Source organism: Macrotis lagotis, chromosome 2 (genome assembly GCF_037893015.1).
Source record: "Macrotis lagotis isolate mMagLag1 chromosome 2, bilby.v1.9.chrom.fasta, whole genome shotgun sequence".
In the NCBI taxonomy this organism is placed as follows: Eukaryota; Metazoa; Chordata; class Mammalia; order Peramelemorphia; family Peramelidae; genus Macrotis; species Macrotis lagotis.
This window is the reverse complement of record NC_133659.1, coordinates 151,389,187-151,405,802: the sequence shown is the minus strand read 5'-3', so window position 1 is coordinate 151,405,802 and position 16,616 is coordinate 151,389,187. Positions and strand designations below refer to the sequence as shown.

Below are 16,616 nucleotides of genomic sequence, written 5' to 3'. Positions count from 1 at the left end.
GCGTATAGTTGGGAATTACATTTCTTAATTCCAAATAAATACATAGGCTAAGGTGAGTGCATTATTTTATAGTTAGTAATATCTATGTGGTGATAATGTTATATGAGATCAACTGCTTTAGCTAAGATAAAAAAAATCAAATCAAACTTGGTCAGGAAAATATATTAACTGAACTCACATAAATCCTCAGCATTCTAACAAGATACAGTAGCAAGAGATAGAGAAATTGCATTTAAAATAACATCAGACAATATAAAATACTTGGGAATCTACCTGCAAAGGCAGACTCAGAAACTTTATGAAAACAACCATAAAACACTTTTTACACAAATAAAATCAGATTTAAATAACTGGGAAAATGTCAATTGTTCATGGGTAGGCCAAGCCAATACAATAAAAATGACAATTCTATCTAAATTAAAGTACTTATTTAATGCCATAGCAATCAAACATCAAAAAATTACTTTAGTGAGTAAGAAAAAGTAGTAACTAAATTCATATGGTGGGACATAAGGTCAAGAATATCAAATGAATTATTGAAAAAATGCAAAGAAGGTAGCCTAGCCATACCAGATCTAAAATTATATTATGAGGCACAATTCATCAAAACTGTTTGGTATTGTGTAAGAAACAGAGTGGTAGATCAGTGGAATAGATTAGGAGCAAAAGAGATGGCAGTAAATGACTATAGTAATCTACTGTTTGATAAACCCAAAGATTCCAGTTTGGGGGATTAAAAACTCATTCTTCAATTAAAACCTCCCAGGAAAGAAACTAGGCATAGACCAACATCTCATATCCTATATCAAGATAAATTCAATGTGTAGGATTTAGACATAAAAGACATATAATACAATTAGGAGAACAAGGAATACTAAATCTTTCAGATCTATAGAAAAGGGAGCAGTTTATGATAAAGAAAATTATAAAATGCAAAATGAATAACATTAAATTGCAAAGTTTTGCACAAAAATAATCACTGCAACCAAGATGAAAAGGAATGTATTAAGTTGGGAAACAATTTTTAAAACTAGTATTCCTGAAAAAGGACTCATTTCTAAAATATATAGAGAACTGAGTCAAATTTATTTTTTTTTAAAAAACCCATCATTCCCAATTGATAAATGGGCAAAGGATATGGAGAGGCTATTTTCAGATGAAGAAATCAAAACTATCTATAGTCATATGAAAATTGCTCTAAATCATTATTGATTAGAGAAATGCAAACTAAAGCATCTCTGAGATATCACCTCTCAGATTAGCCAAGATAATCAGAAAGGAAAATGGGGATGTGGGAAATCTGGGACACTAAAGCATTGTTGGTGGAACTATGAACTAATTCAATCATTCTGGAGAACAATTTGGAGTTATACCCAAAGGGCAATAAAAATGTGCATACCCATTGACCTAGCAACCACTGGATACCACTACTGGGTCCATATCCTGAAGAGATCATGAAAAAGGGTAAAACCATCACTTGTACAAAAATATCCATATCAGCTGTGGAGTTTAAATGAAGATCAAAATTTATTATCTTCAAATTTTAAAAGCTGTCTGATGTATTATCTCTTCCCCCCCTCTAATGTTTCCTTTCTTCTATTTGGATCTGATTCTTCTCTCACATGTTCAATATCTATCTATGTTTAGTATGATTATAAATATAGAGCTTACATCAGATTGCTTTCTCTCAGGGGATGGGGGGAGGGAAGGTAGAGGGGGAGAAAAATTGTAAAACTCAAAACCTTGTGAAAATGATTGGTTAAAAACTACTATTACATGTTTAATGGAAAAACAAATAGAATTTTAAAAATATATTAACTGGAAAAAGAATTGTAATTCTTGCAAATGCATGTGATAGATTTGAAGAATAGCAACCACCTCAGAATTGCTGACATCTCAGAAAATTCAAAAAGTAAATAATTTAAGAATGATATTCTAGGAAATCAATCAATAAAATGTTACAGAATTATCAAAAGCAAGTGATGATTTAGGGAAAGCTTAAAATTCAACTCCCCAGGCACATTATTCTAAAATATCAGTAATATAATAATTAAAAAATATTGCAAGTTACAAGACAGATATGGCATACCATAGCAGCAGTACATTCATGATACCAGCACCATAAGCAATAATATACTTAAGTGGCAAAATAAAACAGGCAAAACTTAGAAAACACTAATTAACACATGCATCACTAAACATATATCTACATGAAAGGGACACATTGGAACTGTTAGGTGCTGCAGTGAATTTCTGGAGTTGAGAAGACCTGAGTTCAAATTTGTCCTCAAGTACATACTGACCATATGATCCTGGACAAAGCACTTAACCTCTATTTTGCCTCAGTTTCCTCATTTGTTGAATAGTGATAATAATAGTAGCTATCTCCCAGGGATGTTGTGAGGGTCAAATAAGATAATAATTGTGAAGTGCTTAGGCTAGTGTCTTGTCATTCATACTTGGGAAAATATTAGGATTGTTACCTGGCTAAATATGCAATCACTTGTTCAGTATTACCAATAAATATCAAAAGGTAGTCTGGGCACTGGTCAGATGGATCTGATTCTTATAACTTGAAATTCTTTCTTTCCCTATACCTGAGCTGATTTTTGGTATGGATTAATCATGATCATTATAAAATTTGTAGGTCTATATTCCTAAAAGTATTTTCATTGAGGATCCAGGTTCTATGAATTGTTTTTGTACCCCAGTGGTCTCTTATGCTGAAGTTCTGGGCAGGAAGGGAGCTGGGTTTCAATCCCCTCATGTTCTTTGAACTAGGATTCAGTTAGAGGCAAGGTAATACCCAGGATCTTTTATCACTTTAAATACCACTTTCTGATTAAGACAATCTATGTAAAACTGGTGGCAATCATCACTTGCTTTTTAAATCCTCAAAGAGTCTTAGAAAACAAGCAGATGTGTTCAATTGTCGTTACAGACCCCTCTCCTTCATTGTGGGATCATTTGGTAAGTAGGCAACAACTTTGCATAGAGCAATTTTCTATTGAAGCAACCAACCTGTGTCCCTTGAATGTTAAGGTTTCTCAACAATAATCTGATTCATTGTTAAAGGACTCAGTGATGAATTCGGGACTCATACCTCAGCACATTAATAAATGCAATAAGCCATGAGTCCAAAGAATTGAAAATGAAAACAAGCTACTCACCTCCTGCCAAAAATTTGACAGACATAAAATGAGCATAAGGCATACATTTTTGAACATGGCCAATGTGATAATTTGTTTTGATAGATTATGCATATTTATTATGAAGATTTGTTTTTGTTTAATGGGGTATAGTGGAAGAGAAATAATTATAAAATTAATTAACATTAAAAACATTAAGAAAATAATGGAGCCAAAATTTTGGAGTCAACATGTAACATTCTTATGTACATTCAATCAGGAGTAATGGCTCAGCCTTCACTCTGTATTTGATAAAGGTTGGGTAAGAACTATTGACTTGTACTTTGGAGTCTTGGAAAATGCAGAAGATGAAAGTACCCATAACTGATGCATCTCTTGACTGAAAGAAAGACTGAATGAATCCTATAAATTGCTACAATTTCAGATTTTTCATTGTCTTTCAGTCATGTTTGACTCTCTATTACCCCCATTTGGGGTTTTCTTGGCAGAAAACTGGAGTGGTTTGCCATTTTCTTCTTTAGCTCATTTTACAGAAAAGGAAATTGAAGCTATATACCCAATGACACATAGCTACTAAGTGTCTGAGGCTGGATTTGAACTTAGAAAGATGAGTCTTCCTGACTCCAGGTCTGGTGTTCTATTCACTGTGCCACCTAGCTGCCTAATTTCAGATTATAGAAACAAAAGTTGAAGATAAATCAAGAAGGATTAATGTTGATTAAAAAAAAAAAACCCATTAGATTTGGTAATTGAGATTTCATCGGTGTTTTCATAGAGAACATTTCAGTTAGATAAGGATGAAAGACAGTTTGCAAGGGGTTTAGAAGAAGAGAGAAAGTGGTGGAACCAAATACAACTTTTTCATTTTAGACAAAAATGGGAAGAAAAATATAGAATGATTCAAACTGAACTGGTGAAAAATGAGGGCTTTTTTCAAAGAATGGGGGGGAATTAACATATATATATATATATAGCAAGGAAGTAGCGAGGAGCTATGGAGAGTTTTCTGGGGGGGTTGATAAAAGGAACAACTTGCTGAAGAAGATGGGTTGTGTTCAAATCAAGGGTACATGTAAGAGGTTTGTTTTTTGTCAAGTAAAGCTACATCTTCATCATTGTATTGCTTTACTGTCTACAGAGTAGTATACCTTGAAAAAAATCAACTTTTTCCTGTTTCCCTGTTTGGGCTCCATAACAGTTTGAAACAGCATTCTTTTTCAAAATTCTAATTTCTGTCATCATGTAAAGTCTAAAGTACATTATGGTAAATATTATCTAAATGCTTCAGATTCACTTACTTGGTTCTTAGCTTGTACCATTTTTTTTAAAACTCAAAATAAATAAAATCTTTAATCAAAAAAAAAGAAAAACTGCTTTGGATTAGCTTTGTATGTTGTAGATCAACTCATTCATTTTCCCCTCATTGATGTTTGAAGGGATATGATTTTTCATAAAAAAGGGAACAATTAAATAATAATACCTTTGGTTTATTCGCAAGACAAAGAGGGGGATGAATTTCCTCTGCTCTGCTATAAGGGAAAGTTACTAGTATCTGTGAGGCATTTAAAGCCTGAGAAACAGAACTAGACATATTAAATTACTAGAGTTCATCATTTATCAACCAGGTTGGTATTGTTAGTTTTAAAAAAAAAGAAAGAAAAGAGGATAAAATGTAGAAAGAGAAAACCCATAAACATGTTTTTTTAGAGATGGAAATGTTAAAGGAATGGGGAAAGAGAGATATGTCCTCTCTTGATATTATCAAAACGAAGTCTGTTAGAATGGGCAAAAGAAAAATGTTCTTTTAAAATACTAATTTTTTAACCTGATCAATTCCCCCAGAGGGAGTTTTTTGATCAAATATATTTGCATATATCACATATATATCAGTTGTCCATATTTCAGGATATATGTATATGTGTGTATATGGGTACATATATATACACACATACACATGTATATATTAGTTGAGCATCATTTTTAAGCATGGAGGATTATTTTGGAATATCAATTTACTAAAAACATTAATCTCTCTACTAGACTTTCAATGATTGATAGCAAAAATGCAGGCTATTCCATGGCTCTATTTTCTAGGAAAAGTTATTTGATTTCAGCTTTTAAGTTTAAGTTTTAAGTCGTTTTCCCCATCAAATGATTGCTTAAAAGTGAGCATAAGAAGTAAGAGTAATGGTAAATGCCACAGGCTACAGAAAAACAGTTTCCTAGAGCTGATTCGGTCGGAATCCTTGTAGAACCGAAAACCAAGGTAGGAAATTTACAAGTTGATTGGGAAAGAGATGATGGGAAAAGTCCATGTGGTGACTTTCAATATGGGGGCCATCACTGACAGTCCAATTAAAGCCAGGCAGTGGTGTAAGGCCACTCATTGCACATGGCAGGATGAGAGACAGACATCATACAGTAGCCTCCCCGGGAATAATCTTCTCGAAGGCTCCAAAACTTAGAGCATTGAAATAAGGAAATTGCCAGGAGTAGAGGGTTCCACCCAGTAGTAATCCTCCAGCATCAAGGCTACAGTCCAGCCCATGACTGGTGGGATGCCTCCAACAAGGGCTCCCACCCACGTATTGGCAATACTAATCCTTTTCAGAGGTGTATAACAGCAGGTGTATAGGAAAATGTTGAAAGCACCTAGAACTCCTGTGAGTGGATTTACCCCCCAAGTTAGTAGTGCAATTCCTGGAACAGCACAGCATGTAGCAAAAGATACAGCTAGCAGAGGACTGATCTGTCCTCAAACAACAGGTCTGTTCTTTGTTCTATTCATATTTGAGTCAAATGGAACCTCAAAGAACTGATTAATGGAGTTAGCTGCACAAGATGCCAGGCCTGTTCCAACAGAAGCAAGCAGGAAACAGTTTAAGTCAAAAGGTACTGGAGCCAATGCAAATCCAGCTGAAGCTGTACTTACGACTAAAGCTGTAAGTTTGATTTTGGACGGCTGGGCCAAAATTCCTGGTAAGTCATCCAACTGTAGTTTCATCTCTTTCCACTGCTTTTCATCTTTGGACTCTGTCCCCATTCCTCCTAGGTTTTCAACTGTTGATGCAGTTTCTAATTCTTTCAATTCCTTCTGATTTGAAATTTTAGACAAAGGTAGATTGGGAAGTGAAATTGATCTGATCTCATGAACAACTCTTTTGGTTTGACTTGAAGATGTTTTTTCAAGGAACAGAGGTGACCTTGGCTCTGGCTTGGGTTTTATTTGCTGGGTGAGGTTTCTGTTCAACATGTGCTTGAGGAAATTTAGATCTGAAATATAATCCATTGTTTATTAACATTCTTTAACTGGTGCATAAATCTTTGCGGTGTCTGTTGCATGGTTCTTCTTTTCAGGGGATAGATACATGCTCCTACCTGGCCTGTCAAGACTAGTGAGGAACGTGCGTGAGGGCCGGTGGTCATAATGCGAAAAACTGAGGACTACTTGCCAGGGTCACCAGACTTCCTCATCCCTGACTTCTGGGCGCCCTTGTACCATTTTTTAAGACCTTCATCTGCTCTTTCCAAAGTCCTCCAAAGACAATAAAAGCAAAAAACAAAAAAATTGGTTCAAGGAACCAAAGTCCACCTCTGCTTCTGGCATGCTCCCAATTTTCTTGATATACTTTGACTTAGTTGTGACCTAGTTCCTTGAGCATCACATAAAGTCATCACTCTGTTTTAGTTTCGCCATAACTTTGATGTCATGTGGCTTCTGGAAAAGATAATCTGTGTCTTTTCTGGATGGTAGTGTAGGCTGATTTCATGGTTGCTTCTAATTAGCAGCCCACTTTATTTTATTTTTAATATTTTATTTATTTATTTTTCCAATTACATGCAACAGTAATTTTCAAGTCATTTTTTTGCAAGGTTTTGAGTTTCACATTTTTCTCCCTTCTTCTCTTCCCTCTCTCCTCCCCAAGTCAGAAAGTAATCTAATATATACTATGCGTATTAACTATGCTAAACATGAATCCATATTAATCATGTTGTAAAAAAATCAAATCAAAATGGGGAAATTAGAAAAAAACATAATACCTAAAACAATTTCTGAAAACTGAAGATTGTTGACGTTTGGTTTCCATAGTTCTTTCTCTAGATATGAAAAGTATTTTCCCTTTGCAAGTCTTTTAGAATTGTGGGTTCTTCTAACTTGGGTTCCTCTGGTCAACACCATTAAGATAATGTTTGCTGATGATTTTAGATAGATATTACTTATCATTTTAAGATAAGCTCCATTTACTCCTTATACTCTTTAGTGTTTTTAATAGGAGTGTTCTATTTTTTCAAAAGTTCTGTCTGCATTTTTGAGATAATCATATGATTTCTGATGGTTTTGGTCTTGTTATGGTTAATTATGTTAGTTTTGCTAATATTGAGCCATCCCTGCATTCCTGGTATAAATTCCATGTATGATCCTTGTGATATATTGCTATAATCTCTTTGCTAGTATTTTATTTAAATTTTTGCATCAATACTCATTAGGGAAATTGGTCTATAATTTTCTTTCTCTGTTTTGACTTTTCCTAGTTTAGGTATTAGCACCTCTTTTTTCCAAATAGTTTATATAGTACTGCAATTGTTTTTCAAATGTTTGGTAGAATTTGTTTGTGAATCCATCTAGTAGAAAGGATTTTTTTTTTGCAAGGCTATGGGGTAAAGTGGCTTGCCCAAGGCCACACAGCTGGGTAATTAAGTGTCTGAGGTTGGATTTGAACTCAGGTACTCCTGACTCCAGGACCAGTGCTCTATCCACTGCACCACCTAGCCACCCTACAAACAATTTTTTAAAGTAAGTTTATTAATGGTGTATTCAATTTCTGTTTCTAAGATTCAGTTATTAAAGTATTTCATTCTTCTACTAATCTGAGTAATTTTTATTTTTGTAGGTATTAGTCCATTTCATTTAGATTGCCAAATTTATTGGCATATAATTGGGCAAAATAGTTACTTACAATTCTCTTAATTTCCTCTTTATTGGTAGTGAATTCACTCATTTCATTTTTGATACTAGTAATCTGGTAGTCTTTCCTCTTTTAAAAATCAGATTAACCAGTGGTTTAGTTATTTTACTGTTTTTTTTCCCCATAAAACCAGCTTCTGGTTTTATTTATTAATTCGATGATTTTTTTTTTACTTTGAATTTTGTTCATCTTTTGATTTTTCAAGATTTCCAATTTTCTGTTTTATTGGGGATTTTTAATTTGTTCTTATTTTGAACTCTTAAAGTGGAACATTAATTTATTTTGGTTCTCTTGTTCAAAATCTGGTAGTACACCAATTTGTATCTTCCCATTCATTCATAACATCATTCTAAATGATGCATATGAACTGGTGGACTCTGTAATGAAGCCCTACACTAATAGTTCTTTAGTTGCTTTCTGAGGTTTTATATAGTAGTCTTTTCTAGCTCAAATACCAGTCAATTCTGTGATGACTCCATCACATGGCTAAAATGGTTGTTCCCCTGGGCTATGGTTTCTTTCAGAGATCTCTAGCTTGGACCAATATTAACTTTTTAAAGGAGTTAATAGTGGTTTAACCTCAGCCTTATCTGGAGGTAGCATTTCTTTTTTGGGATTTTAGTATGCCTTACATTTTCTCTTTGAGCAATGTTTTCTGCACCTGACAAATTCTAGATTTTTAAGCAGCATCTCTTTCTTAGAGAAAGGCTTGAAAATTAATTTACAGTTACACTCTTCAATTGTCATCTTAACAGGAAATTTTGAATTATAAAAGGGATCAAGTTATTCACAGAAAACTTCCTGAGTAATCTCTCCTGGACCAGACTTGCTATGAATTACTTTATAATCCCTCAATTGTTTTATTGCTCTCTTCAATGAACTCACAATGTACTTAACTTTACACTATGGAACTATTCTTAATATCAGAAGGTCTTTATGGAGTTTTACATTCATGATGCAACAATTCATTTAAGTCATGTCAGTACCCATTTTTCTTTTTTCCTAATTATTTTCAGTTAACAAAAATTATTCATCTCCCTCCTTTATCCCATTAGGGTAGGGAAGCAAAACCCTTTAACAAATATGCAGAGTCAAAACAAATTCCAACTTCGGTTATGTACCAAAAACATGCCTCACTGCACCCTGTCAGGAAGTGTGATGCTTCATCATCAATATTCAGGATTCATGGTTGCTCAATGAATTGATAGGAGTTCTTAAGTATTCCTGTTTTTACAGTGTTGCTATTGCATAAACATTTCTTGTTGTGCTCTCCTTACTCTGTATCCTTTCATACAAGTCTTCTCAATTTGATTGAAACAGTTCCTTTTATCAATTCTTATGGAGCAATATATTCTATTACAATCAGATACTATAATTTGTTGATCTATTCTTCATTTGATGGGCACCCCTTCCTTTTCTGCATCTGAAAAATGAGTCAAAAAAAGGAAAATTATTCTAAAAGAAAAAATAGAAAACTTAGATTAAAATTCTGTTTAAAAACAGGAAAAAAAATATTCACAGAGAATGTGTGTGTGTGAAGTGTCTCATGACCAGAATTGGATTTCTGATAGCTTCCTGTGATGTTACTGGTCCTTTTCAAAAGCAAAGGACCATGAGCCCCACCAAGAACAAACACCACTTTTGTTTCAGATATTCAGACCTCCTCAAAATAAAATGTAAAACTAAGAAAATTTTTTTAAATTTTAAAATCTTAGAAAAGATTTTTAAAATGAAGAAATTTTTAAAGTAAAAAATTTGTATGCAATTCTCATGTCTTGGGGTGGTAGGAAGTCTGAGTAGAAATCTTCTAATACAAAAAATAAAAATGATTTGAGCAAGCTTTTCTGCCCCTGACAATTTCTAGACTTTTTAAGTAGCATCCCTTTCTTAGAGAGAAGGTTTGAAAATTAATTTCCAGTTGCTATCTCTAATGGTCATTTTAACAGGAAATTTTGAATTATGAAAAGAAATCCTCTAATACCAAAAAAAAAAAAGGATTGGCTAGTCAAAGTTTGTTAAAATTAAAAAATACACTATTACTATACCTCCCTCACCAAGGCAGGTCATCTAACTCTACAGTCATAATGCAGAGCTGGCAGTCCCTCAAAGTGCCCTCAGGCAAAAGAAGCAACTGCTTGTCCCACAGCATGGCTTTTGGTTCATTCATTTTTCTCACACCAGGTTCTAGAGGAAATAAGCTTGGCTATGATCTGTAGACATATGAACTCTGGAAAGTTATGAAAATAGTAGGAGCACCTATTCCCTAATTGGCTAGCCCCTACCTAAAGGGTAACAATCAAAATATTTTTTCATTGGGTTTTAGTTTCCCCACTCTCAATAATGCTTTGCATATTCAATAATCAAACAAACTGAGGCTGATAGTCATGTAGTTATTGCTATTTTTAAAAATTAAATTTAAATAATATAAATTGAAAGTCAGGAAATAAAATTCAAAATGTATATTTTGACTGGCAAATAGGAATGTTTTCCTTTTTTGTAGGAATAAGAGCAAAGGGTAGAATATATGCTGCAGACTGAGCTGAGTTTGGTAGTCACCACTTCAACCTCTTTCAAATGGTGCCTTTTCTCTATATTTGTCTCTCCCCCTCCCCCCCAACCTGCTTTCCCAACCGACCATTAGCTCATGTTGGGACACAGTCTTACCCTATTAGACTTGGGATCTTGAGCAATTCAGGTCAAATGTCTTCCTCAGGCTAAAGATGAAACCATTCCTCCTTCCTGGAAAAGACTTAAGACAGTCTACTTTATTACTTTTTCTGTCCTTCATACTCTAATTCATCGCTGGTGATGTAAATGTAGAGATGTGAACTTAGTACAAGCTTAATAAATGTCTGTTGAATGATCAAACTAATTTATTACTTTCATGTCTTAGAATTAGTGAAGGTTGTTCACAATGGCACTGTGTCAGGATTTGAGAATATCTTCTGGAAAAAGTTGTTTGCCCTACAGAAACTGATTTTCTCAAATCAAAATCAAAAGATATATGGAATCACTTAGAGAAAGGTAAAAAAATCAACAAAGTAAGAATATATATGCTAGGTTTTTTTTTGTTTGTTTTTGTTTTTGTTAGGTTTTTGCAAGGCAAATGGGGTTAAGTGGCTTGCCCAAGGTCACAGGGCTAGGTAATTATTAAATGTCTGAGGTCAGATTTGAATCCAGGTACTCCTGACTCCTAGGCTGGTGCTCTATTCACTGCGCCATCTAGCCACCCTAGTTATTTTTTTTTTTTTTGAGAAAGGTGATGGATCCTCTCAATCTGACTTATTTATTGCCCAAAGATAGGTGTATTATCCACCTATATCTATAATTGATAATATTTATCTATAATTGATTCATAAATACTTATTACCTGAAAGTAAAGGTAATTGGCCTTTACTTAATATCTGAGTTTGAATTTCATTACCTATTGTATTTTAATCAACAGAATAAACAAACATGTGAAAGCACTTTATTCTTGTATTTTTATCTATAGTAAAATACCATAACAATCATGGCGGATTAGCTTGGCCAAGAAGTATATGTATATATGTGTATTACCTAAAATTTTTATGAGAGGCACCATAAAATGTAGTTTTTAAAACTTTTAAAAATACTTGATACTTATTGTAGAAAGCTTTCCAAAAATAAACACATTCAACCAAAAGACTATCTTACTTATTCCTTCAACAAATAATTCTGGTTTATATAATTTTGCATTCACAAATTGATTTTCTTGTTAAGCAACTATTATATGCTCAGGGAGCTTATATTATCCTGAAGAAAAGAGTGAGCATGTGTATATAAATAAGTCTATTACAAAGTAATTTGAGAAGGGAAAGAGCTCTAAATATATGGGGGGGATTAAGAACTTTTCTTATTTTGTGTCTTTACTATTTTCAAGAATGATATTATGCAAAACTATGGAAGATAGTTTAACTATTGTTTAACTAAAGTGGAGTCTTTCTAATGAGATATTGTTTCTCATTGTTTAACTAAAGAGGAGTCTTTCTAATGAGATATTAAGTTTCTCAAAGCCAGAGGATTATAGATTACAGATTCAGTGCAGGCCTGGGATCAGAAGCGACTTGTCTAAGTGACTTGTCTAAACCAGCTTTAAGCATTTGAGCAGGTTGAGATACTACCTACCCCCAAGCTTTGGTAACAGCATCCTTTTACATACAAAGAACAGTATCCTACAGTGGGAAAAGAAACTGTATTTGGAATCTGGAGATCTGGACTTGAACTTTAACCTACTGCTTACTACCCAAGATGTGGAGCAGGAGCTTTGTCTCTGGGACTATCACAATCTGAAAAAACAAGGGCATCTTGCATCTCCATCTGGGTGGCACAGTGGAGAGAATGCAGGCCAGGAAGTCAGAAAGACTCAAGTTCAAATCTTGCCTCTTGCATTTACTAAACCCTGCGACCTGTACAAAGTACACATTGGCAATTTTAACATGTTTCCTCATTCCTAGAAGGAGGATAAGAAAACCTATCTCGTGGTGGGTTTTTGAGGATGTGAAGGTGCTTACATTTGTAAAAAAGCATTTTTTTAAACTTCATGATTTTATGAAGACGATGGAAATAACTATAACATCCTTTTCCCAAGAGGCCCTCAACAGTAGCTTTTAGTAAATATAACGTGCTGTAGATCCAGAAAAAGTCTTAAAAGGTTTTTAATTTTTAAAAAATTGTCTTTCTTAGTCACTCCAAACTGTTGGGGGGGGGGGTCAGGCTCCTCCTCTTAGCACTGCAGTAGTTGGGGGGAGGATGGAAGGCGTACTGCAGGGACACAGACACCCCCCCACCCCCCACCCCTCCCCCACGCACTGACAGACAGACAACATCTCGATTACAGACACACACACCCCAACCCCCACCCCTCCCCCACGCACTAACAGACAGACACAGTATCTCGATTACAGGCGCCCCCTCATTTTCCAGGTGAGGACGCTGAGAGGTAGAAGTGAGACACGCGGGCCCTGGCTCGGGCTTTGGGGGCCCAGCTGCGTCACATCCCGCCTAAACAAAGGAGAAAGGACCCATCAGTGGCCGAGCTTTCAAAAGGAGAACCATCTCCCCGCCAGCCCCAGCCACATTCGGAGAATCTCGCGAGAAGTGAAGAAGAGCACCCCCCCCCCCGCCGGCCCACACCGATTGTTTTTTTTTCTCACGCGATCTTCTCCGTTTTCCCGTACGTGTCACGCGCGTTCTACGTCGTCTTCCTATACTCTCGCGAGATCTTTTCAATCCGGGTTCCTCTTCGCCTCCGGCGGCGGGGCCTCTCGGTCTCTCGGGGCAACGCGATGGCGTCTGGGAGCGGGGCTGCGGCGGCTGCGGAGCGGCTCTTCTCCCTGGAGCTGCTGGTGGATTGGGTGAGCCTGCACGCGCGTCTTCTGCCCCCGGAGGAAGAGGAGGAGGAGGAGGAGGAGGAGGAGGAGGAGGCCGGGTCGCCCTCCCCGGCCGGCCGCCTCCGCCTGGCCGTGGCCTTCCGCCTGCTGGACTTCCCCACTCTGCTGGTGTATCCTCCGGGAGGCCCCGCCGCACCCTCCCGCCGGCGCCGGGCCGGCGCCTTCCCCTTCGGCCGCGGCAAGGCCTGCCTCTTCCGCTTGGACGCGGCCGCCCTGCGGCGGCTGCTGGGCCTCTGCCCTCTGTACGCGCTGCTCCTGACGGTGCCCGCCGGCAGCCCGACCCCGGCCCCGAAGCTCGTGGGCAGCTGTGGCATCTCCCTGGCCGACGCTGCCCGGGGGCTCACCGGAGAGGGGAAGGGGCTCCCCGCCGCCGGGGCCTCCCGGGGCAGCCGAGGCCTTTACGTCCTGAGAGACCTGATGGGGGCGGAAGTCGGGCAGATTTATCTGGGCTACCGCCTGACGGATTTGGGGAGCCCCCTGTTGGGCCACATCCCCCCAAAGCCTCCCGGGGGCTCCCAGGGGGAGGAGGAGGGCCCTCCTGGAGCCGGGGTTAGTAGAATGCAGGAAATGAGGCCCAGAGAGAGTAGCCCTTCGCCGCTCACCCCACTACTCAAAAGCTGTTCTCAAGGGGGGCCGGAGGCTTTGGAAGATTTGGATGAACCCAAGCAGCTGGAAGGTGTCATTGAGATCGTTACCTGCGATAAGACGAGGCCGAAGCAACAGGAATATGTGGTGAAGATCGTAAAGACTCCCAGCAAATGCAGCACGAGTGACAGAGAGTTCACAGACTCCTCCCAGGCAGAGACCAGGGCAAACAATCAGGAAGACACAGAGTTAGAACTAGAAACAAACATCATTTGCCCGCCACCTCTCTATTATTCTCACCTGGAGCCAAAAAAGGTACCACCAGCTAAGGGAAAAGTCATAACTGTACCTCAAGTTAGTGTGTCTAGGGAATGGGACGAAATGGTTCCGAAAGAAAAGCTCCCGTGTCCCTTGGTAAAGAACCATGGTGTCCCATCAGATCAGAGTCAAGATGCAATGACCCAATCTCCGCCTGACCCAGATAGACTTTTTGACCAAGATAAACTTGACAAAATAAGGCAGCTACCTCTATTAAATGCCTTATTGGTTGAATTATCTTTATTATATAACCAGCCCCTTGCAGCTGCTACTAATATTCACCCTCACTTAGCCTGGTTATACAGGCCTGAGGATGGGAAGGCTCCAGAGCCCCCCACTAACAATGCCACTTGTAAAACTGAAGAAGTGGAAGACAAGTTTTTACCAAGTAAAATAGAAGAGGTCCAAAGTCCTCCAGTAATAAGGAACCAGACTGGACACAACCTCAGAAGAAGTGTATGTTTTGAAAAAAACAGGAGTATCCAAAAAAAGGTGGTTGCAAAAAGAAAGCTGTTTTATGGCCTTACAAATACACTCAAACTCCGTTTAAAACGGACAAACCCAGATATGTTAATACTACATGAAGAAAGAGAACAGTATAGAAAAATGCAAAGAGAAATGCCCAAAATAGAAAAGCTTAAAACTGTATCATCTAAAGGTAAACATTCTATAGAAGAGTATGGGAAGCCACACACACTTCCCATTAATCTGTGTTCTGCTAAAGATGTTCTTGCTGAAAACATTAAACCTTTAAAGCCAGATGGAGTGGCATCTGAAGACTCAACAAAAGAAACTCATGTTTCAGGAACTGGAACTGAGAAGGAGATAAAGGTTGAAATAAAAGCAAACAGGGACTCATTTATAAAAACTGTCAATGTGACTAACCCCATTTTACCAGAAAAGATCACTCCTACAAATGTTTCAGAAACATTTAAGAAGGAAGTAAAAGTCCATCTTTTAGATGTTGACTCAGAGAATACTAGAATAGACAGTATTAGCATAGGTTTTAGTCATGGAACAAATGAAACTGTGAATAGTGATTTTCATACTCCTAATTCAAAAGATATTAAATCAGGTAAAAATAGCCTTTCTGAAAGCATACCAGAACTGAAGTATTCTGATGACTTTACTAGTCCTTGCTATTCTGAAGATTTTTTCAGTTCTGATGATAATTTTGGAAGTTCTAGAGTTCATTCTTATTTAGATACTGATTGTAAGTCTAATGAATCTAGAATGTCTAGAAAAAGCCATAAAAGTGAAATGAATTCTATTCTTACCCCACCTTTTTCAGCTAGCTCACCAGTGCATTCATATAAAAAATCTCATCTTTCAAAGTCTCAGGGCAAAAGTCTAGTGGATGCAAATAGTATCTCTAGCAATGACCTTTCCTCACAGTGGAGTGAAGGGAAGAAAAAACAAAATGACCAAAATAATACTCATAATTCTAAAAGGAGGACTACAGGCACCCCTGATAAACTGAACCCAAGAACTGGCCAAAAATATTTAGAAAAAAGTCAGTCACTTAGGACATCTCAAGTGAGTTCTTATTTGCCATCTAATATATCAGAACTAGAGCTGGATAGCATCACTTCAGATCAGTTTGAAGAAAATGATCAACTGGGCTCACTAGATATTGGCAAACAGTACAAAGACATTTGTGAGTTAGTAATAAATAAGCTTCCTGGGTATACAGTGTAAGATTGGGTTTTTTTCCATATTTAACGTTTTAAAAATCTTGTATATTTGGTTAACTAAATTTTTTAACATTGCTTATTTTTATACATAAATTATGTGAATGCATTCATTCTGGAAATGCAAAATAAAATTTTGTTCATGCACCATGTTTTTTACTGTTCAAATTGGTATTCCTCTAGAAGCAATTTGAAATGAGTCATGCAATAATTATAAACCTTATAAAGCTTTCTGTTTTATGTTTTGTTCTGATAAAGATACAAATTCTTTAGAAATTGATTCTGATGAACAAGCTTAACTAAAGCAGTTTATATCCAAAGGGGAAAAAGCAAAGCTTATACTAGGGAGTGGGTGGTGGGGGCCATTTTAAATTGCTAGAGAAGTTATTCATTAGGGGACACCTTTTGTATTTAAGTTGCTGTTTTAATTACTATGAATGATATAAAGACAAAATGCCATTAATTCCAAAGAGTTTACATACCAATTAAGTTGAT

The 16,616-nt window shown here is 36.9% G+C and overlaps 1 protein-coding gene and 1 pseudogene across 1 annotated transcript; one reads left to right on the top strand and one right to left on the bottom strand.

Annotated features, from left to right (window-relative positions):
* Nucleotides 1–939: 939 nt before the first annotated feature.
* On the bottom strand, nucleotides 940–12,900 carry LOC141513302 (protoheme IX farnesyltransferase, mitochondrial pseudogene; annotated as a pseudogene).
* Nucleotides 12,901–13,383: 483 nt separating this feature from the next.
* MAP10 (microtubule associated protein 10) lies at nucleotides 13,384–16,311 on the top strand. Its single transcript, XM_074222999.1, has one exon. It carries the CDS (start codon nucleotides 13,423–13,425, stop codon nucleotides 16,126–16,128), a length of 2,706 nt encoding a protein of 901 aa, XP_074079100.1. The 5' UTR covers nucleotides 13,384–13,422; the 3' UTR covers nucleotides 16,129–16,311.
* Nucleotides 16,312–16,616: the final 305 nt, after the last annotated feature.

Excerpts from the sequence above, each read along its gene's own strand:
- MAP10 (XM_074222999.1), top strand. The coding sequence starts at position 13,423 with ATGGCGTCTGGGAGCGGGGCTGCGGCGGCTGCGGAGCGGCTCTTCTCC.